The sequence below is a fragment of the Symphalangus syndactylus genome, chromosome 14 (assembly GCF_028878055.3).
Source record: "Symphalangus syndactylus isolate Jambi chromosome 14, NHGRI_mSymSyn1-v2.1_pri, whole genome shotgun sequence".
NCBI classification, from domain to species: Eukaryota; Metazoa; Chordata; class Mammalia; order Primates; family Hylobatidae; genus Symphalangus; species Symphalangus syndactylus.
Genome location: NC_072436.2, coordinates 24,739,179 through 24,762,589, shown reverse-complemented (window position 1 = coordinate 24,762,589; position 23,411 = coordinate 24,739,179). Strand labels below are relative to the sequence as shown.

At 37.3% G+C, this 23,411-nt stretch overlaps 1 protein-coding gene across 7 annotated transcripts in view; it reads right to left on the bottom strand.

Moving 5' to 3' along the window:
• ALMS1 (ALMS1 centrosome and basal body associated protein) overlaps positions 1–23,411 on the bottom strand; it is a 234,530-nt gene that overhangs the window by 71,436 nt on the left and 139,683 nt on the right. For all 7 annotated transcript variants that reach the window (XR_010115578.1, XM_063617472.1, XM_063617469.1 and 4 more), the window contains 3 exons: positions 17,862–18,032; positions 8,841–8,975; positions 7,057–7,227 (listed from right to left, as the gene is read on the bottom strand). Coding sequence is in view for 6 of the 7 variants with exons in the window: in XM_063617472.1 (XP_063473542.1) it covers positions 7,057–7,227; positions 8,841–8,975; positions 17,862–18,032 (477 nt within the window). In the remaining variant the exon portion in view is untranslated. The remainder of the gene's footprint in view (positions 1–7,056; positions 7,228–8,840; positions 8,976–17,861; positions 18,033–23,411) is intronic.

Sequence of the window (23,411 nt, the reverse complement as noted above, 5' to 3'; positions counted from 1 at the left end):
TGCATTAATTTTTTAAAATAAACTTTTAATTTTCGAATAATTTGGATTTACAGAAAAACTGTGACAACAGTACAGATGATTCCCTATATCCCATACCCAGTTTCCCCTATTAACACCTTACATTAATACAATATATTACAATGAATCAATCAATAAAGTTACATTATTATTAACCAAAGTCCATACTTTGTGTTGCCTTGTTTTGTACATACTGTTCTTTTTCTGTTCCAAAATTTTATCCAAGATACCACATTACATTTAATTATCATGTCTCCTTAGGCTTCTCTTAGGTCTGTGAGAATTTCTTAGGCATCCCTTGTTTTTCACGACTTTGACAGTTTTGAGAAGTACTGGTCAAGTATAAATGTCCTTCATTTGAGTTTGTCTCATGTTTTTCTCATTAGACTGGGGTTATGGGTTTTTGGGAAGAAGATTTCAAAGTTAAAATATATTTCTCATTACATATTAAGGGTACATACTATCAACATGACTTACCACTGTTGATGATGATCTTGATGACCTGGCTGAGTCAGTTTGCCAGAATTCTTCACTATACAGTTATTCTTTTTCCCCCTTCCTATAAAAATACACTCTTTGGAAGGAAGTTACTATGTGCAACCCATTAGTTAAGAGTGGGGAGTTATGTTCCACCTCCTTGAGGGTGGAATGTCTACATACATTATTTAGAATTCTGCACAGGAGACTTGTCATTTCCCCCCATTTATTTATTAAATCATTTACTTATATCAGTATGGACTCATAGGTATTTATTTTATACTTTGGTTATGATCCAATACTATTGCTATACTACAGAAATTGTCCCAGCTTTAGCCACTGGGAAGTTTTTTACTTGGTTCCTGTGTTCCATTGACATATTCCCCATCCCTGTGCATTTTTTTGTTTTTCTTTACTTTCTGGCACCACAAAAGGGTTCAGGCTCATCTAATATATTTCCTGTCCCAGTCTGAGAATCAGGCATTTTGCCAAGGAATCCTGGAAATTTGTCATTGTGGGTCTCATTTCTGTTTCTTGTTGTTGATAGTGTTTCTACTAATAGTGCCTTGACTATGAGCTTGGTATTTTAGGGAATATTTTGAGGTCTGGGTTGAAGTTTCTTCAGAGAGATGTGCATTTGCATCCGAAAGGCATGTGAGTTTGCAATACCAACCTACTGCCATTGTTAAATAAATTCTGGGCTTGAGGTTTTTCAGAACACACATGTAGTTTACTGCACTAATAAATTATACCAGTACAAAATTAATGACTGTAAACCTGTGTGAACACTAGTTTGTGGTTATAAATTCTGAAGATAAATTTTGTCTTCTCTCCCCAAACTCATTATCAAGGTTAAAACAGGCAGTTTTCTTCCCGTCCCCTTCTACAAGGACGTGTTTATCTTTTATTCTTACAGTAAGAGTGTAGCCCACTGGAGGCCTACTTTACATGGGAATTTCCTTTAACATTCTTCATTATGGGCGGGCCCTAAGTTTCATGTTATATCCCCAACTTAATGGTCCCATTTGTATGAAAGTCCAGAATAGGGAAATCTACTGAGACAAAAAGTGGATCAGTATTTGCTTAAGTCTCAGGGTTTCTTTTTTGAAGTGAAGAAAATATTCTAAAATTGATTAGTGTGATGGTTGATTGCACTTATCTGTGAATACAGTAAAAATCATTGAATTACATATTTGATTTTGTGTGTGTGTGTGTGTGTGTGCATGCTCTGTCTGCACTTCAGTCTTGCTCTGTCATCCGGACTGAAGTGCAGTGGTGCGATCTTGGCTCACTGCCGCTTCTGCCTCCCGGGTTCAAGTGACTTTCCTGCCTCAGCCTCCTGAATAGCTGAGATTATCGGCATGCACCACCATGCCTGGCTATATTTTGTATTTTCAGTAGAGATGGAGTTTCGCCATGTTGACCATGCTGGTCTTGAACTCTTGATCTCAAGTGATCCACCCACCCCAGCCTCCCAAAGTGCTGAGATTATAGACATGAGCCACTGTGCCCGGCCTGAACTACATATTTTAAATGGGTAAATTATATCTGAATAAAGCTGTATGAAAAAATGTTCTATGGTCTTTTGGAAAGGGTGTTTTTTTTTTTTAAGTTTAACCCACATAGGTTTATGCACGCATGCACACACACACACACACACACACAGCCACACACACCCCACATCAACCTCATTACTTGTATTGTTCCCAGGCGTTTTTTAAACTTCACTTAAAAAAAACAATTTTCATCTCCACGATCTGTCATAAGCTAATTATGTGTGTTCAAGCTCCCCAGTATTATTTTGTATTTGTCCATTTCTCTTTGAAGGTTTCCTAGGGTTGTCTGTTTTTTTTCTCCCTACAAGCAAATTCCACTGTCTGATCCCCCCATTAAGCACCTTTTGCCTCACAATCTATCCTAGGAGTTGTTTTCATATAATTCCATACCTTCATTTTTTTTTTTTTGAGATGGAGTCTCACTCTGTCACCCAGGCTGGAGTGCAGTGGCATGATCTCGGCTCACTGCAAGCTCCGTCCCCCAGGTTCACACCATTCTCCTGCCTCAGCCTCCTGAGTAGCTGGGACTACAGGCGCCCGCCACCATGCCCGGCTAATTTTTTTGCACTTTTAGTAGAGACAGGGTTTCACCATGTTAGCCAGAATGGTCTTGATCTCCTGACCTCTTAATCCGCCCGCCTCAGCCTCCCAAAGTGTTGGGATTACAGGCATGAGCCACTGCACCCCGCCCTCCTTCATTCTTTTTTAAGGCAACATAAATTTTCTTATTGATTGAGCTCCTGGTTTTCGTTTTATGAATTTTTTATGCTAAGTTAGTTGATGTTTAAAGATTTATGCAAAATATCCTCATTGTGGATTGCAAATCAGTATAAAAATATACTTCTTCAATTCCTGCAAAACTTTTGGCGAATTTAACCTCATCTATATTAATGTCCCCAAATTTCTTTTTGATACATCTCTAAGTTTTCTTTTTGCTTTCCACCTTTCTCAGTAATTTTACTTTTGATATGTTTGTTATATAGCATGGAACTGGGTTTGTTTTTTAATATAATCCAAGAAGTTTTTTCTTTAATATAGGTGAATTTAGTTTACTCGTATATAGACTTGCATGCTTTGCTGTCTTTCATTTTATGGCAATTTTTTGTTTTTGTTACAAATTTACTGTTTTCTTTTTCCCTCCCTTTACCTCCATGCTTACCTGTTTTTCTAAATATTTTGGATGTTTTATAGTTTAATTTTAACTCTTTTAGGGGTAAACTTTATAATTTTCTTTTTTTTTTTTTTTGAGATGGAGTTTCACTCTTGTTGCCCAGGTTGGAGTGCAATGGCATGATCTCAGCTCACTGCAACCTCTGCCTCCCAGGTTCAAGCGCTTCTCCTGCCTCAGCCTTCTGAGTAGCTGGGATTACAGGCATGCACCACCATGCCCGGCTAATTTTGTATTTTTAATAGAGATGGGGTTCCTCCATATTGGTCAGGCTGGTCTCAAACTCCTGACCTCAGGTGATCCACCTACCTCAGCCTCCCAAAGTGCTGGAATTACAGGTGTGAGCCACTGCGTCTGGCCTATAATTTTCAACACTATACTTACTTACACATGTATTTTTTGATTTTACAACTTTAAAGGTGAAGTTTGCTCATTTATACCTCCTTTAACCTCCCTGTCCTCTACCTGTCCCCCTGTCTTTTAGCATTTTCTACTTGTTTTTTCTGTATGGAGGCCTGCATGATTCATTCTTTTTCTTTAAAGTTCAGTACTATCGCAAACATACATCTCAGTATTGGACACTATATATAAAATTTTCCTAGGACTTGGTACGCCCTTTTAAATCGCAGATTCAAGCCAGATGTGGTAGCATGTGCCTACAGTCCCAGCTACTCTACAGGCTGAGGTGGGAAGATCACTTGAGCCCAGGAGTTTTGAGGCAACAGTTAGCTATGATCACACCACTGCACTCCAGCCTGGGCAACAGAATGAGACTCCATGTCTAAAAATACATACATACATACATACATACAATTGTAAGTTCCATTCTTCCTTATATCTTTATTTTTCTATTATCTTCTTTAGAGGCAACAACAGATATCATTGTGTTGGATTTTCACTGTCAGTCCTCAAATTCCATCATTTTTTTTTAATTGCTTTCATCTCTTTCTTCTAACTGCTACTTTTTTTTTCATTTCATCTTGTTCTCCTATCCCCTAAATTTCCCTTTCCATTTCATTATTCTATCAATTTTTATTTCATATACTTCATGTCTTCTAAAATTATTCAGAGTGTAAAACATTTAGAAAAAATTTTCTTATCTTCTAGAGTATGCTTTTACAGATTATATTTCCATCTTTCTTTTGCAAGCTATGTCTCCCACACTAACCCCTGTAAAGCTGCAATGTTATATTTCTTCATCTTATGTATTATTTTTGTGTGTGACAAAAAGTATGACATTAAATTAACCATCTTAGCCATTTTTAAGTGTACAGTTCGGTAGTGTTACGTATATTCACATTGTTGTGCAACAATCTCTAACTCTTTCATGTTGTAACACTGAAACTCTATACATACTAAATACTAATTCTCTGTCCACCCTCTCACAAGCCTTGGCAATCACTATTCTACTTTCTATTTCTATGATTTCAGCTACTTTAGGTATTTCATATTGAGGTGGGAAATTAAATAAAAATAAAATTAAAAAGAAAGAGAAGTCAGTTTTCCTGAATTAGGCTGACTTGTCCCAGAGGCAGCAACAGGCACAGCCCAGACCCAGGAAAAGTCTTGATAATATTATCTAATGTGCTCTGGAGACTCTCCCAGCACTCCCTCAAAATAGGGAGTAGAAAAAACAAATTTTCCTTTGTTTTATGGAATGAGTTTATAGATTCCTGTTCTCTGTAATTAGTGACTTTAAGTGTTCTGTTTTATCTAAGAAGTACAATGAAGGTCATGAGAAGCCTGAGTAGGCCTGAACTACAGCTGCCTGGGCACCATAGTGAAGGTTATGGGATAAGCCCGTGCCTAGGCAAACCTAGATAATGGACATCTGGGTTGCAGAGCAACGGTTATGTGCAATCCTGAGTTAAGAATCTGTTACAATTTGATTAACTGTCTTCGTCCTGCTTCTGTATCCCCGCTTTCATGCCACTGTAAGCTTGCTTCAAGCTAGCCCACCCCCTTTTGTGAAGTGTGTATAAAAGTCAAGTGCTGTCTTTGTTCCGGGCCCAGCCTTTGGACGTGAGTCTGCTGGGCCTGAGTGCACTCAATAAAAGATTCTCCTGTTTAAACCCCAGGTCTCTCTCATCCTCCTAAATCCTGCAACATTTGCAAGAAACCATATGGTATTTATCTTTTTGTGACTGGTTTATTTTGCTTAGTATAATGTTCTTGAGGTTCACCTACCTTGTAGTATGTGATAGGATTTCCTTCTTTCTTAAGGCTGCACAATACACTATTTGTATTGTACACAATACAAATATGTATGTAACATATTTTCTTTATTGACAAATAATTCCCATTTTCTTAATACATTCATCTGCTGATGGACATGTGGGTTGCTTCCACCTCTTGATTATAAATAATGCTGCAATAAACATGATTATACAGGTATCTTTTTGAAGTCCTGTTTTGAATTCTTTAGGTTATATGCCCCGCAGTGGCAGTGGGATTGCTGGATCATATAGTAATTCTTTTTTATTACTCTGAGGAACCTCCATACTATTTTACATTAATAGCTACACCATTTTACATTCCCACCAATGGTGAACAAGGGTTTCAATTTCCTTGCATCCTCATGAACATTTGCTATTTTGTTCTTTTGATAGTGGTCATCCTAACAGGTGTGAGTGATATCTCACTGTGGTTTTGATTGGCATCTCTCTTATGATTAGAGAGATTGGGCATCTTTTTATATGCTTGAAATGGCATTTGTATATCTTCTATTGTCTACTCAAGTCCTTTGCTCATTTTAAAATAAGTTATGTTTTTAAAAATAAGTTGCTTGGGTTTTTTTTTTGCTATTGAGTTGCATAAGTTCTTTATATATTCTGAATACTAATCCCTTATCAGATCCATGATTTGCAAATATTTTCTCTCATTCTGTAGAATGCCTATTCACACTCTTGTTTACTTTCGCATGCAGAAGTTTTCAAGTTTGATGTAGTTTCATTGGTCTATTTTTGCTTTTGTTGTCTGTGTTTTTGGTGTTACATCTGAGAAATCACTGCCAAGTTCAATGTCCCGAAGCTTTCCCCTTATGTTTTCTTCTGGGAGTTTTATGGTTTTAAGGTCTTACATGTATGTCATTAACCCTTTTTGAGTTAACTTTTGTATGTGGTGTAAAGAAAAGGTCCACCTTTATTCTTTTAAATATGGATATCTAGTTTTCCCAACACCATTTGTTGAAGAGACTATCCTTTCCCCATTGTGTAGTCTTGGCTATTGTCAAAAAATCACTTATTCTGTATATTCTTGATGTAAGCAGTTGAACCCGGACTATTTCCAAAATCCAGTATGGGTAGATTAGCTCCTTGACTCTTTTCTCTCCTTATGTAGGCTGTTCCATCTTCCTCTAAGAGGTAAAGCTTGATGGCTAGGTAGTAATGTCTTGTGTTCTATATGCTTTTATGTCAGAAAAAGAGGCCCATGGACAAATAGAAATAAATGTGATTTATTGTAATTTTTTAAAAGTTTGTATTGATGGTCTCACTGTCTTTGCTATAGTCTTCTGGAATGCCTTTAAGATTGTCTCTGTTTGGGGACTGAGACAAGATACTTCACTTCTAAAACTATCAGCCTTAGGTATTTATTTATAATCCTGTTTCTAAGTTGCTAATATCTTTTCCAAAAAGTAACAATTATTTTACAAATCTATATATATAGTAACCTAATAGTAGCATCAAAGTACTTTACACAAGAAAGTTTTAAAAAAAGAAAAGGAATTTTTGTTTAACCATGAGGCTATATTCTCATCAGAATGAAATGGAAACACACTAACACTGACCCTCACATACACACAGACACACACACTCACACACAACCCAATCCCATTACCTTCAATATTGATCTGTAGGGATTCTTTATTGCTTGGCCAGGCTTCCTCGGGAACTGTCCTCTTCCTATGGATCTCCTCTTTCTGTGTAATGGCTTTAGTGTCTGGCGAGTTCTTAATTTCTGGGTCTCCTACTTGAGCTGAGTGCTCTGCAGCAGCAGCAGCACTGGAATCTATGAAAGGGAAATTAACACACTATACAGACAGGAACTTGATGTAAAATATTTTTAAATGTCTCTCAAGTACGTATTATGTGAAAGGCTTTGTTAGTGATATTGAAGAAAAAAGATGACTCAGAAATGCGTTTAGAAAATAATTGAAAATTGGGGCAAAAAGTCACATACATAAACAGATATGCCATAAGAAACAGTCAGAAAAAGAGGTATCGGTATTCAAAGAAAGAAAAACTAATTGCAGGTGGGAGTACCACAGAACTCTAGACAACTGATTTTGGCATTAGAAGAGAGCTAAGATGGGATACACATTAAGATCGAAAAAAAAGGGTGACTACATAACAGAAGAATGGTGTCAGGAAAGTAACTTAGCATCTAAGAAACCGAACAAGTATATAGCATTTGATTATGGAATTTATAAGGAAAAGAGGTGAGAACTAGTGTTAGAAAGTTGTTTGGGAGTGGACTCTACAGTTCTGGAAGACAGTGCTAAAAGAGTTTAGATTTTATCCTTACAGGCAATGAAACACTAAAGTTTTTGATTAGGAGATTAACATGATCAAAACTGTTTTTGGAACATTCACTTAGTAATAGTAAAATGGGGTAAAATTCAGAAGTGTTGCCCAGAATACAATCTAACCTTTTTAAACAAGCAATACCTAAAGAAGAGAAGCAGCTAATTATGTTCTAAAATGTTTTAGTTTACAATTGTGGCAGAAACTATCAATACTACCTGTCCTCTAATATCCACTTTCCTTCTCCTCTAAACAGAACCCTAACTTTAGCTGGGCACATTGTTATTAGAATAACAACTCAATTTCCCAGCTTCCCTGGTACATGTGACCATGTGTCTAAGTCTGGCCAATAGAATGCAAAAGAAATGGTACATATAGCTTCTCAGAAGTATCCTTAAAGGAAGGAACGTGCTTTTTCCTTTCCTTTCTTCCTGCTGGTTGCAATATGGGCTGATGGCTACAGCTTAAGAATGAAGGCCAAAAATGTTAGAGTAACAAGAGAGCAACAGCTTTGTTCCAATACTCTGGAGTACCAGGTCAACTCTGGATGCTTGTCTCTGGAGTTTTACAAAAAAGAGAAAGAGTTTTCTGTCTTCTTTAAGCCTATGTTATTTTGCTTTTGTTTTCCTCTCTCAGAGTCAAAACTAATCCTAGCAAATACACTATTAGAGTTATTTAAATCAGCATAATCCCTCTGAAGTAAAGTAACTGATAGGTAGGAAGTAAACAAGCTGAATTCCTAAATAAAGGATTATGTACAAAAATGGTATTAGAGGGTCCGTGTCTCACAGAATTGAGAGATTTTATCAGCAGAGGTAAAAAGTCCATTAAATGAATTTCTGGAAATGAGATTAATTTGTTTACTGTATCCAAAACCCTCCAGAAATATCTCAATTTCAAATACGTTAATTTTACCTGCCAAAGTATATAAAAATATAGCTAAATATACCTTAACTATTTCATATATACATGAGATAGAAGAGAGCTGAAGACGGCAAGAAGAAAATAGAGAATATATTTCTGTTTCTGTTCTTAAGGGAATAGTCTAATTTTAGAAGAACGGAAGAAAATAATACGCAGACAATCCAGTTTAGCTACCTGCAGTATCTTTCTGCAAAGATTCTTTCTCTTTAGCCTGGGCAGCCTCAGTCACTGCCCTTGTACTGTGGATCTCTTTCTGTTTTTTGTCTGAGAGGTTCTCATCCCCAGTGATTAGCACTTGAACTGAGGCATCTGGAATAACGACATCATTTGATTTCAGAAAAGGAAAGATAATGAACACAACAGACAAGTAATCCTCCCCCAAAATTACAAACAAAACCCCAAATCCATTTATATATTAGGAAAAAAGTACCTCTTAGGCTCCACCTGTATAAAAACTGTGACATGAATTGAAAAATTTTTTGTATTTTACTGTGTACAACAACAGTTTAAATAAAATAACATTCTAAAGCCGGGCGGGGTGGCTCACACCTGTAATCCCAGCACTTTGGGGGGCTGAGGCGGGTGGATCACTTGGGGTCAGGAGTTCGAGACCAGCCTGGCCAATATGGTGAAACCCCAACTCTACTAAAAATACAAAAACTAGCAGGCATCGTGGTGCACGCCTGTAGTCCCAGCTACTCAGGTGGCTGATTCAGGAGAATCGCTTGAACCCAGGAGGCGGAGGTTGCAGTGAGCTGAGATTGTGCCACTGCACTCCAGCCGGGATGACAGTGAGACTCTGTCTCAAAAAAATAAAATAAAAAAATAAATAAAATAAAATAAAATAAAAACATTCTAAATAAAATCTGTTCCTTGATGAAACACGTTTGATGCAACAGTAAAAAAAGCAAAAAAAGGAAAGATCAGGTATGTTTTTCCAAGGGAAAAAAGTTTTTATCACTTATGGAGTCAATTTTTATATTTCATATAATCCAAGAAAAGCACTTTTATCATCTAGATTTTATATACAGTATTCTCATACAATTTTTAAAAAATTCCTTGCAGTTATAGCCTTTTAAACTTGTCTAATACTATTTCTCTTTTCTATTTTTCTTGATCATTTTTGAATTTTTTATCTGTAAGTATATTTTTCAACAAAGAAATCAGAAAGGCAATAGAGATTGCCAAAAATGCAAAGAACCAGTTAACTCTTGCTACTTCTTTTAAATTCATACATTTTTCTTACTTCTTATTACTTCAATCCTCCTAATCTCTTTTATCTAAATGTCTTCTGAAATGTTTACATCACTAAAAAATGTTTTAATGTTAATAAAATATTTCAGGCATACCAAAAGTATAGGCAACAAAATGAACACCAAAGTATTTACCATAGAGCTTAAGAAATAAAATATTACAAATATAATGTTCCTTGTGTAAAGTGTTCCCAATGATGCCATTCTCACTTCTCAGTAGCAGCCTTTATACCAAATTTAGAGTTTATCAATATCAAGGATGTTTTGTAATTCTTTACTACATTGCGTATATTAACCAACAATGTACAGCATTGTTTTGTAAGTTTCTTTAAAACTTATATGAAGGGTACAATACTGTCTGTACCTTTACGGACCATGCCTTTTTCACTCAATATTATGATTTTGAGATTTAGTCAATTAATATGTCTTTGATTCTCAATGTTATGTATTATTCTATTGTATTAATATATATGAATACACCTCTGTTGATCAACTTAAGGCTATTTCCTATTTTGAAAAGCAGTGCAATGAACATTCCTGTGAAATGTCTTTGCAGGTGGCATGCATTATAAATATCTTCTCCCAGGCTGTTTCATGTCTTTTAATTGTTTGATATCGTTTATGCAAAAAATTTTTCAGCTTAATAATGGCATATTTATTATATTTTCCCTTTAGGGTAGGTGCTTTGTGTGTCCTGTTTAAGAAATCTTTTATTATCACATGGTCATAAGGACAGACCACCTAAATTCTAAAAACTTAGTTATCCCATTTACTTTTAATATGCCTGGTATACTATACATTTCTGTTTAGTGTGCGGCAGTGATTTATCTGATTTTATTTTTTCCAGATATATATTCATTGGTTCAAACTCTATTGAATAGTTCCTCTTCATCCTTTCTCCACAGACTGTTATGCCATCTCTGTGTACGTTAGGTTTCCACATTCATGGATATGTTTCTGGGTCACCATTCTGTTTCATTTTTATTTCTGTTTATTCCTTTGCAAATGATGTCTTAAATAAGCTACACATGTAATAAGTCTTGATGTCTGGTATGGCAAGATCCCTTATCTTATTCTTTAAATATACTTTTTTTGATTTTCCATAAATATTTTATAATCAGCCTGTCAAGTTCCACGAAAAATCCTACTGGAATTCTGAGTAGCAATGCATTTAATTTAGAAATTAATTTGGCGACATCTTTATTATTACAATTGTGTAATTTTCCAACAATTTAGGTCTTAATATATTTCAACGTAGTTTTATAATTTTCTCTTTAAAATAGTTTTACATGCCCTTTTAGATTCATTTCTAAGTACCATATTGTTTATCTTACACACCCTTTTAGATTCATTTCTAAGTACCATATTGCTTTTTAAAAGATCTTTTTAATTGTACAGTGGAAAATATGGGGGGAAATGTGCACATAAAGAGCTCACTGAATTACAAAAAGCAAGTGTATATAACCTTACCCAGGTTAGGAAATAAAATCTGGCTAGAAACTTACACACTCCCCTCATTCTTCCTTCCATCTCCCCCATGCTGGGGGTAACACCTGATTTTTTTTTTTTTTTTGGAGACGGAGTCTCGCTCTGTCGCCCAGGCTGGAGTGCAGTGGCGCAATCTCGGCTCACTGCAAGCTCCGCCTCCCGGGTTCACGCCATTCTCCTGCATCAGCCTCCTGAGTAGCTGGGACTACAGGCACCTGCCACCACGCCCAGCTAATTTTTTTTTTTTTTTTTTTTTTTTTTTATTTTTAGTAGAGACAGGGTTTCACTGTGTTAGCCAGGATGGTCTTGATCTCCTGACCTCATGATCCACCCACCTTGGCCTCCCAAAGTGCTGGGATTACAGGTAAGAGCCACCACACTCAGTGCTACTTTCTCTATTTCCTGGTCTTCCACATTTCTGAAATGTATTGTTGAATTTACCTACACGTTCTTGCAATTTTTCCTGAATATGTTTGAGAATACACATATAAGCTCACAATTTTATCTTTCCTGGTATATTTGACCCTTTTATTAGTATGAGATAAACTCTTGTATCTACCTTTAATGTTTTTTCTCTTTGCCCTGGGATTCTATTTTGTCTATATTAACACTAGCTTTTCTTTAGTCAGTATTTGCCAAATGTATTTTTTTCTTCTTACTTTTTTGAGGTGAAGGACGATATAAATTCTGATTTAATAAAAATAACAATGTATATGTTTTAAAAGTCAAATAGTTTCATGAGGCTTATAAGAAAAGTCAGCAGTTCCCTCTCCTATCCACTACAGATCCCCAATTTCTTTTTTTTTTTAATTGTTATTATACTTTAAGTTTTAGGGTACCTGTGCACAATGTGCAGGTTTGTTACATATGTATACATGTGCCATGTTGGTGTGCTGCACCCATTAACTCGTCATTTAGCATTAAGTATATCTTCTAATGCTGTCCCTCCCCCCTCCCCTGACTCCGCAACAGTCCCTGGAGTGTGATGTTCCCCTTCCTGTGTCCATGTGTTCTCATTGTTCAATTCTCACCTGTGAGTGAGAACATGCGGTGTTTGGTTTTTTGTCCTTGTGATCGTTTACTGAGAATGATGGTTTCCAGTTTCATCCATGTCCCTACAAAGGACATGAACTCATCATTTTTTATGGCTGCATAGTATTCCATGGTGTATATGTGCCACATTTTCTTAATCCAGTCTATCGTTGTTGGACATTTGGGTTGGTTCCAAATCTTTGCTATTGTGAATAGTGCCGCAATAAACATACGTGTGCATGTGTCTTTATAGCAGCATGATTTATAATCCTTTGGGTATATACCCAGTAATGGGATAGCTGGGTCAAATGGTATTTCTAGTTCTAGATCCCTGAGGAATCGCCACACTGACTTCCACAATGGTTGAATTAGTTTACAGTCCCACTAACAGTGTAAAAGTGTTCCTATTTCTCCACATCCTCTCCAGCACCTGTTGTTTCCTGACTTTTTAATGATCGCCATTCTAACTGGTGTGAGATGGTATCTCATTGTGGTTTTGATTTGCATTTCTCTGATGGCCAGTGATGATGAGCATTTTTTCACGTGTTTTTTGGCTGCATACATGTCTTCTTTTGAGAAGTGTCTGTTCATGTCTTTTGCCCAGTTTTTGATGGGGTTGTTTGCTTTTTTCTTGTAAATTTGTTTGAGTTCATTGTAGATTCTGGATATTAGCCCTTTGTCAGATGAGTAGGTTGCAAAAATTTTCTCCCATTTTGTAGGTTGCCTGTTCACTCTGATGGTAGTTTCTTTTGCTGTGCAGAAGCTCTTTAGTTTAATTAGATCCCATTTGTCAATTTTGGCTTTTGTTGCCATTGTTTTTGGTGTTTTAGACATGAAGTCCTTGCCCATGCCTATGTCCTGAATGGTATTGCCTAGGTTTTCTTCTAGGGTTTTTATGGCTTTAGGTCTAACATGTAAGTCTTTAATCCACCTTCAATTAATTTTTGTAAAACGTGTAAGGAAGGGATCCAGTTTCAGCTTTCTACATATGGCTAGCCAGTTTTCGCAGCACCATTTATTAAATAGGGAATCCTTTCCCCATTGCTTGTTTTTGTCAGGTTTGTCAAAGATCAGATAGTTGTAGATATGTGGCATTATTTCTGAGGGCTCTGTTCTGTTCCATTGATCTATGTCTCTGTTTTGGTACCAGTACCATGCTGTTTTGGTTACTGTAGCCTTGTAGTATCGTTTGAAGTCAGGTAGCATGATGCTTCCAGCTTTGTTCTTTTGGCTTAGGACTGACTTGGCGATGTGGGCTCTTTTTTGGTTCCATATGAACTTTAAAGTAGTTTTTTCCAATTCTGTGAAGAAAGTCATTGGTAGCTTGATGGGGATGGAACTGAATCTATAAATTACCTTGGGCAGTATGGCCATTTTCACGATATTGATTCTTCCAACCCATGAGCATGGAATGTTCTTCCATTTGTTTGTATCCTCTTTTATTTCATTGAGCAGTGGTTTGTAGTTCTCCTTGAAGGGGTCCTTCACGTCCCTTGTAAGTTGGATTCCTAGGTATTTTATTCTCTTTGAAGCAATTGTGAGTGGGAGTTCACTCATGATTTTGCTCCCTGTTTGTCTGTTATTGGTGTACAAGAATGCTTGTGATTTTTGTACATTGATTTTGTATACTGAAACTTTGCTGAAGTTGCTTATCAGCTTGAGGAGATTTTGGGCCAGATCCCCAATTTCTAAAGGCTACCATTTTCAACTCCTTTAGCTATTCATTCGAGGATCAATATCCTTATTTCCTAATAACATGCTTTATACTACCATATCATTTTATATTCCAGAAATTTATACTACCATATCATTTTATGTTCCACAAATTATCTATTGATTTTCTTCTAAGATCAATTACAATCTCGTATCTTTCAGTTCTGGGATCTATTCTTATACTATATACTAAGATCTATGGATTTATCTCATTACAAAACCCTCTTACCCATACATATCCTTTCATCCTATCTTCTGAAAAGTTTTAGCCCTATATTAACGTTCAGTGTTTATATGTCACATAAATAATGGTCTGAGTGATTAAATCAATATTCAATTGAGTCGATATTTAGCATTTACATATGATTGTTTATATAATTATTATTCACAGCTAAGCCAGCTAGTATACTGTAATTACATTTATTTTCTATTACAAACTTCTGCTTTTCCTGAAGAATTAATAACCGCTTTGTTTTTGCATTTTCTGAGTTTCTATGTGCCAATCCCTACTTCATCCTTATAGTTGCAAATAGAACTGAAAATCTCCTGTAAGTATAGTCAATCACATAAGGTATCCTACAAATTTGACTTTTTCCTTGCAAGCTTCAATCTGAATGGGTTCTAGGCCTTGTGTACCACCGCCACAGTGAGAATGCATTTCCCATTTCCTGTGTTGGCCCCCTCCATTTCCTCAATCCCATGTTTTCTTTCTTTCCTTCTTTTGTAACTTAAATAAACTCCCTTGTTTTAGTGAAATAATTTTCTCTCAGAATTCCAAGGTATTATTCCTTTGGTTTCTAACTCTGTTTATCACTTTTGAGAAGTTTGATGCCAGTCTCATTTCCATTTATTTATATGGAATGTATGTTTTCTTTTTGGAAGCTGTTAGAATCTCTTTTCAAATAAGTTTTAAAATGTCAAGGTCATGTGCCTTGGTGTGTATTTTTATGTACATGGTAGTCCCTTTTAGTATGAAACCTCACATCTTTCAGTTCTGAAATTTACTCCTATACTAGTCCTTTGGTTCCTTCTTTTTTGCCTTCTCTATTGTCTTTACAGAATACCTGCTTTGGATGTTGAAACTTTGGGGACAATCTTGAATTTTAAAAAATCTTTTCCCTTCTCTTTATGTTGTATTTTTGAAGAGATTTTCTCACTTTTATATTCCACCCCTTCCACTGAGAATTTTACTTATGATATTTTATGAGCTCATTTAGCTATTACATAGGTCATTGTTCAGTTTCCCAGGCAGGCATTCTCTCCTCTATTCTTCTTTAATTCTCTAAGGCGAGAGGTTCTGAGGCTAGGCTTCTCTCAAGGTGAAATGGCTACTAAGGACTAAGCCAGGAGGAGGGCTTTTCCTTAGGATGCAAAGTCTGTAAGTAGACCAACAGATGGGAGATTGTAGAGGTCCTCAGATAACTGAGCCTGACTTTATTTCAAACATATCATCCTTACCAAATGAAGCCTGGGAGTGAGGTAAAGCTGGTGAGTTCTTTGTGCAGACTTCTGACAGAGTTCACTTCTTTCCTGCCAATTTTTCCACATCTACCCTCACCTGAAGTATCTGACACTGGGATCTTACGGTTATCTGTTTCAACCAAACTGCCACTAGCATATGGATAGTGGAAAACATGTAACGGATTCCCTGGTGCATAAGAGTTTTCATTTATGAACTATATTTTGTAAAAAATTATTTTTTTATTTACTTGGCAGTGTCAATGTTAGCTGGTAGATATGCTTCTTTTGTCTTTTTTTTTTTTTTTTTTTTTTTTTTTGAGACGGAGTCTCGCTGTGTCGCCCAGGCTAGAGTGCAGTGGCGCGATCTTGGCTCACTGCAAGCTCCGCCTCCCGGGTTCACGCCATTCTCCTGCCTCAGCCTCTCCGAGTAGCTGGGACTACAGGCGCCCGCCACCGCGCCCGGCTAATTTTTTGTATTTTTAGTAGAGACGGGGTTTCACCGTGGTCTCGATCTCCTGACCTCGTGATCCGCCCGCCTCGGCCTCCCAAAGTGCTGGGATTACAAGCGTGAGCCACCGCGCCCGGCCGCTTCTTTTGTCTTATTTCAAAAGACATTTATAAAAAGACTTCACTGTGTTTTGAAGTAGAACAAAATTATCTAAAAAAATGTGTGCTTTAACAAGCAGACCTCATTTATTTTTCTCACAAAGGCATTGATGCTATCACACGAAGTCATTAACACTATGCCAAAACTAGAACATAGAGCCACCCTATGTTTAAAAACTGCCCTGGGATCAGTAGCACCTATTTAGCTAATAGTTATACACAGGAACAAAAAAGTATAAATGTAACAAACACAGGCAATTATACATACAGAATTTTCAGTGGCTACTGGAGTTTTCATTTAATAAACATTATCATCTATCAGCTACAAAAGTATAATGGCAGGGGTGCAGAAGAAAAAAAGCTTTTATAAAATAGTGGGGGCCGGACACAGTGGCTGATGCCTGTAATCCCAGCACTTCAGGAGGCCGAGGCAGGCAGATCATCTGAAGTCTGGAATTCAAGACCAGCCTGGCCAACATGGTGAAACCCCACCTCTACTAAAAATACAAAAAATTAGTGTGGAGGCGGGCGCGCCCAGCTACTTGAGGCTGAGGCAGGAGAATCGCTTGAACCCAGGAGGTGGAGGTTGCAGTGAGCCAAGATCGCGCCATCGCACTCCACCCTGGGCAACGAGATCAACACTCCAACTCAAAAAAAAAAAAAAAAAAAGATTGAAACTCAAATACCCACAGTGACCAGCAGACAGATAAGGTGGATGAATGAAGCAGACTGGGTCTCAGAGCTGTGGGGATGGAAGCAAACAAGAGAATGGATGTCCTGCCTGCAGGGGGACAGCCATGGCTCAGCTGCAGCTGATTACCACCATGAATGAATGTGAGCCAAAGGGCAGCCAGATTTTCTGATTTTTCAAGGAAAATCAAAAATCTTAGTTTTGAATGTTGGCGGAAAATTTTAAAAATTTTAAAACAACATGGGGGCTGGATGTGGTGGTTCATGCCTGTAATCTCAGCACTTTGAGAGGCTGAGGCGGGTAGACAGCTTGAGGCCAGGAGTTCAAGACCAGCCCAGGCAACATAGCGAGACCCCCATCACTACAAAAAACCCCCCATCACTAATAAAAAGTATTAGCCAGGCATAGTGGTGTGTGCCTCTGGCCCCAGCTACTCAGAAGGCTGAGGTGGGAGGATCACTGGAGCCCAGGAGTTCAACGCTGCAGTGAGCTATAATTGCATCACTGCACTCCAGCCTGGGTGACACAGTGAGACCCTGTCTTTAAAAAAATTTTTTTTAAAAATCATGTCAGCTATATATCTCCCTACAGAATCCAGCCTATAAGACATTACTTTGTAATATCTGACAGAGATAAACTAATGTGGCAATTTAATCAAGATTTTCTATGGATCTTAGTATCTAAAACATACTTGATTGGGTATTATTTCATTTCAAAAGTTGTATCACATTTTATTCCCTGTTGTGAAAATGAAGTTCATAGTTTTCAAAAATCTCTGAAGCACAATAAAGGATTTTATGAAATTTTGCCTTCTTGTATATGCTCAATATAATAGCAAGGAGAAAAGCTTGTATAACGAAACAGAAAAAAAGGATAAAGATTGGACAGTAATCTCATTTAGGATGAAAAGGGGAGAAAAAGCCACAAAGTATACAAAGCCAATCCAGTTACCTGCATTTTCATTCCGCAAGGGTTCTTCTCCCACTGGCAAGGATGCCTTAGTCAATACCCTCTTACTGTAGATTCCTTCTTTATGTTTAATGTTAACAGTGGCTGAGAGGTCATCATCTCTTGTGCCTAGCACCTGAGCTGGGAAGTCTGGAGCAACGGCATCATTGGATCCTACAGAAAAATGGGGAAGTAATACAAAACACAAATAGCAACATGAGATTGAGAAAGACTTTTTAAAAATTTGCCTCTTAGACCAATTCTATGAAAAAAGCACTACAGACTGGGTGCGATGGCTCATGCCTGTAATCCCAGCACTTTGGAAGGCGGAGGCAGCTGGATTGCCTGAGGTCAGGAGTTCAAGACCAGCCTGGCCAAGATGGTGAAACCCCATTTCTACTAAAAATAGAAAAATTAGCCAGGCGTGGTGGCAGGTGTGTGTAATCCCAGCTACTTGGGAGACTGAGGCAGGAGAATCGCTTGAACCTGGGAGGCAGAGGTTGCAGTGAGCAGAGATCGTGCCACTGCACTGCAGCTTGGGTGGCGGAGTGAGACTCGGTCTTTAAAAAAAAAAAAAAAAAAAAAAGAACAAACAAAAAAAACTACACTACAATGGGTAGGATAATCAGAAGGAAATGTCAGTCAAACTGAAGTTATAAGCCATGTAAAATAAACTCTAATAATACAAGGCAGAGATGCGAATGATATAAAAGAAGATGTAAAATGGAGAATCAGTTCAGGAGAGAGAATATTTCCAGCTCACGATGGTTTTGGAGGAAGGAGAAAATGGATTGTATCTTAGAAAAAAAGTAGTTTTTTGATATAGAGAGGAAGGAAGAAAGGCATTTTAGGCAGAAGTTATAGCATAAGCAAAGACAAGAAGTATTTAAGAATAGTGGACACTTTATGGTCAGGCTGGATTGTAGAATACATTAAGGACAGTGGGAGAAGATATTAAAAAATAGTTGTTTGGGACAAAATTCAGCAGTGCATGGGATCCCAAGCTGAAGAGTATAAACTTTATTGTATATGAAATGCAACATAATGGAATATTTTTAAATAAAATAATAATATATTTAGCTATGTTTCCAGAAGATTCATCTGACAATACAAAAGACAAAACACTAAAAGGAAAATGACAGATGATAAGTAAAAGAGATTTGAAAGTATTTAATTTTCTTTTAAAATATATTTCGATATTTCTACATTCCTTGATAAAATAATCTATAATCCATGCCACATCTAACAGGCAAAAGAACATTTCTGGACGTATAAAGGCTTATACTAATCTTAGATGATTTTTCTAAGATCCTGTATTTCCTGAGCTCCTAGTATGTGCATGGCCATAAGAGCTGGGTAAGTACCTGTATCATTAGTACAGTGCACAATAAGCCATGAATAGTTTTGCAGGACAGATTGCAAGGAAAACACCAAGCCTTCTGGGCCAAATAGATTATACTGGGCTCTTCTCAACTTCTATAACATCACTTTCTCTTATTTGCCTCTTACTTCTCCGGAAACTTATTTTTTATCTTTTCTTCTACCAAATCTCTCAGTGCTGGAGTTCCTCAAGGAGTCAGAACTGGCCTCTCTTCTCTTCCTAGGTAAACTTATCGACCACCAAGGTATATGCTGATGACCAACAAATAATGTACCATTGGCCAAGACCTTTCTTCTGAGCATCCAACTCAGCATTCAGGGACATGGCCAGCTCTTACAGCACTTTTATGGAAATTAGAAAAAGATGTCTCTTTCTCAAATCAAAATGTTTAAGTTACTATATATTGTAGCACAACACAAACAACTGTCAATGGTAGTCATTCTCTTCACAAATTCTCCCAGGGAGTACACACCAGCAGCAGCATGCACACGCACAGTCTGCACCACCACCCCTTGTTCTCCAAGAGAGATGACCCCGTCAAGTTCAGAGTCAGGTGAGGAACAATTACGTCCCTGAGAGCAGTGAATGAATAAGCAAGAGAATCAACCTCAGAGGAGGTGAGAGGCAGCTGAGAGAGTGCAACCACACATGTGTGCGTGTCAGTGAATGTACATATACTTATTTTCCTGTACCTGTGCATAGCTATAGTATGTGCGAGTATAGATTTATGTTTGGGGCAGCACAAGAGTTAACATTATTGCTGCAGAACTCTAACTAAAGATCTGGAATATTCATGCCCATCTGTGTGTTTTCATAAAAGTATATATTTATAATGTGAATAATGTCACCTTATATGTGGCACTATTACCTTAACATGTGTAAAGAAACTCTGCCTACATTCAATTGTAGACCCAACATCTCTATGTGGATGTATAACAGGAATCTCATTTTTAACATGTCCAAAGCAGACATTTTGATCATCTTCCCCAAATCTGCTTTTCTTCCTCAATCTCCACCTCAGTAAACGGCACCTCTATTCACCTAGTTGCTCACGCCAGACATTTTCTTCACGCTTTTCTGCCTCACTCTCCATACTCTTATCACCAAATCTAGGAGAAACTATTTCTAAAAGGAAGCTGACTGTCCATTTCTCCCTATCTCATAGATAACACTGTGATACTCATGCTACCATCTATGGTACTGTCTACAGCAACAGCCTTCTAAATAACTGGTGTCTCTACTTGCACTTTAACCTGGCCCACCATGGCTCTCTGCCTTCCCATCTATAAACCATTTCTCCACATAGTGGCAAGAATAAACTTTACAAGTATAAATCAAACCATAATTGCAGTAGTACCATAATAAAATCCAAACACTTTAATACAGTTGACAAGATCCTGCATGATCTTCAACCTACCTATCTTTAACCATATCTACCCATCACTATGCTCTACCCTGTTAAATAAAATTTATGGGAGTCCATTCCTTTAGACTGAGCTCCTGCACTAGGCCCCAGGAGACCAAGCCAAAATGTAGTCACTTGTCCTAAATGCCATACAATCCAACTGAAACTTTAAGGAAAAAGGAAAGATCCAAAATGGACTTTTCTAAAAACAAGAGATTCACAGCAACTAACTGAAAAAGGGGCCAGTCACCCTGAGCTGGCGTAAAAAGGAACTTATCTCTGCTTTAATCTTTACCAGGAAAGTAACCTTATGTTAATCAATATGCTTTTTTTGGTATTACAGATGATCCACCACTTACAATGGAGTTATGTCCTGGTAAGTCCATCATAGGTTGAAAATATTGTTAGTCAAAATGTATTTAATGCCCCTAACCTACCAAGCATCATAGCTTAGCCCAGCCTACTTTAAACCTACTCAGAACACTTAAAATAGCCTACAGGTGGGCAAAATCATCTAACACGAAGTCTATTTTATAATACAGTGTCAAATAGCTCATATAGTTTATTAAATACCGCACTGAAGTACAGTTTCTACTGAATGTGTATCACTTCCATACCATTGTAAAGTCAAAAAATAGTTAAACGGAACCATTGTAAATTGGGGACTGTCTGTATTGTGTTTCCTTGTTCCTGGTCTGGCTACCTTATCAGAACCAACTGCTCTTCCATGCCCAGTGCACCTTTTCTATATTATAGTATGGGATGTTGCCTGATTCATGAATCGCTACAAAAACCAATCAGATCTTTAAATTTGTTGAAATTTCAACCCATGCTGCCTTCTTTCCATTTGTCAAATGCATCAAGCTCTTTTCTGCTTCAGGGGCTTTCCCCATCTTGTTCCCTCTCGCCAGAACATTCTCACACTCCACTCTTTGCCTACCTAATTCATTCTCATCCTCTAGAGTTCAGCTCAAAAGTTTCTTCCTGGAAAATACCTTCATAAGTTCATAAAACAAAACTGGGTCTACTTGTTTATCTTGGAACTCTTCTTTATTTTCTTAGCATTTATCACTTGTAATTACGTACTTATTTATGGTTTATTTGTTTAATATCTGTCACCCAACGTGAATATAAACTCCATTATAGTTTATTTTGAGCAATACTGAAATTGTAACACCTACCACAGTGTATCTGCCTGGAACACAGTAACATCTTTAATACCTACTGTTTGAATAAACAAATGAACATGAGCTGACAGCTTGCTATCATTAAAAAAAAAAAAAAAAAAAAAAAAAAAAAAAACAAAAAAACAAAAAAACCTGATCATTGTAGAAAATTCAGGAAAGTATGAAGGAAACAATAAAAGAAAACCCAACTAAACCTTGGTTATATATCCTACTAAGTGAACATTTACAGGGATCATACCATATATAGTCTCATTACTATTTTTTCACTAAAGTAGAGATACATTTTAAATGGAATTTAGGGTTTAAAGTCAGCATGTGAGGTGAAAACTTTGCTATAGAGGGTCAAAATCACCCTTGAAGGTACCTTAGGAAGGCATATGTGGAAACTGACATTGTGTCTGCTCAAGAAACCCATCAGGGTCCACTTTTTCCTCCAGGCTTGAAACACATCACTGCGCCTGAATCTGAGCACCTGATGAAGTACCTGACATTGTACCAGAAAAACATTTCTTCAAACTCTAGAATCATACCCAGATAAGCAGGTAAGATGCTTACACCATAAAAGGCAAATGAGGACTACAATTAACTCTGAGAATGAAGTTTCCAATCTTTCATTACATACTCTTCTGTAGTCATATGTTCATAAAGGGTAGAGTGCATGCACAAAACACCTGTACTTTTAAAATTCTTTCTCTCCTCTTTTGTTAAGTATATTTATTTGAACTTGCTTAAGTTAAATACATGTAAGGGACAATATCAACGTATGCTAAAATTATTTATCACAGCTAAAGACATCTCACTGAATTCCACTCATCTAATTGTTTATGCTATCTTAAAGTTTCCTATATTTCTCGTTCTGTTACTTTGCTAATTTCGTATACTCAACCCTGATTTGGAAGACAGGTATCTACTTCTAAAATTCAATTAAGATTTTTGGTAACTTCTTAAGTTTTTTTTAACTGTGGTAAAATATACATAAAATGTAACCATGACCAGGTGCGGTGGCTCATGCCTATAGTCCCAGCACTTTGGGAGGCTGAGGCAGGAAGATCACTTGAGGTCAGGAGTTTGAGACCAGCCTGGCCAACATGGTGAAACCCCGTCTCTGCTAAAAATACAAAAATTAGCTGGGCGTGGTGGCGGGTGCCTATAATCCCAGCCACTCAGGAGGCTAAGGCAGGAGAACTGCTTGAATCTGGGAGGCGGAGGCTGCAGTGAGCTGAGATTGTGCCACTGTACTCCAGCCTGGGTAACAAAGCAAGACTCCGTTTCAAAAAAAAAAAAAAAACCCACAAAAAAGTAATCATTTTTAAGTGTACACTTCAGTGGCATTAAGTATATTCACACTGTTATGCAACCATCACCACCATCTATCTCCAGAACTTATTCATCTTCCCAGACTTAAACTCTGTACCCATTAAATAGTAACTTCCCACTCCCCCTACCCCCAGCCACTGGTAAACACAGTTCTACTTTGTGTCTCCATGAATCTGACTTTTCTAGGTACCTCATATAAGCAGACTGACTTATTTCAGTTGGCCTAATGTCTTCAGAGTTCATCCATGTTGTAGCATGTATCA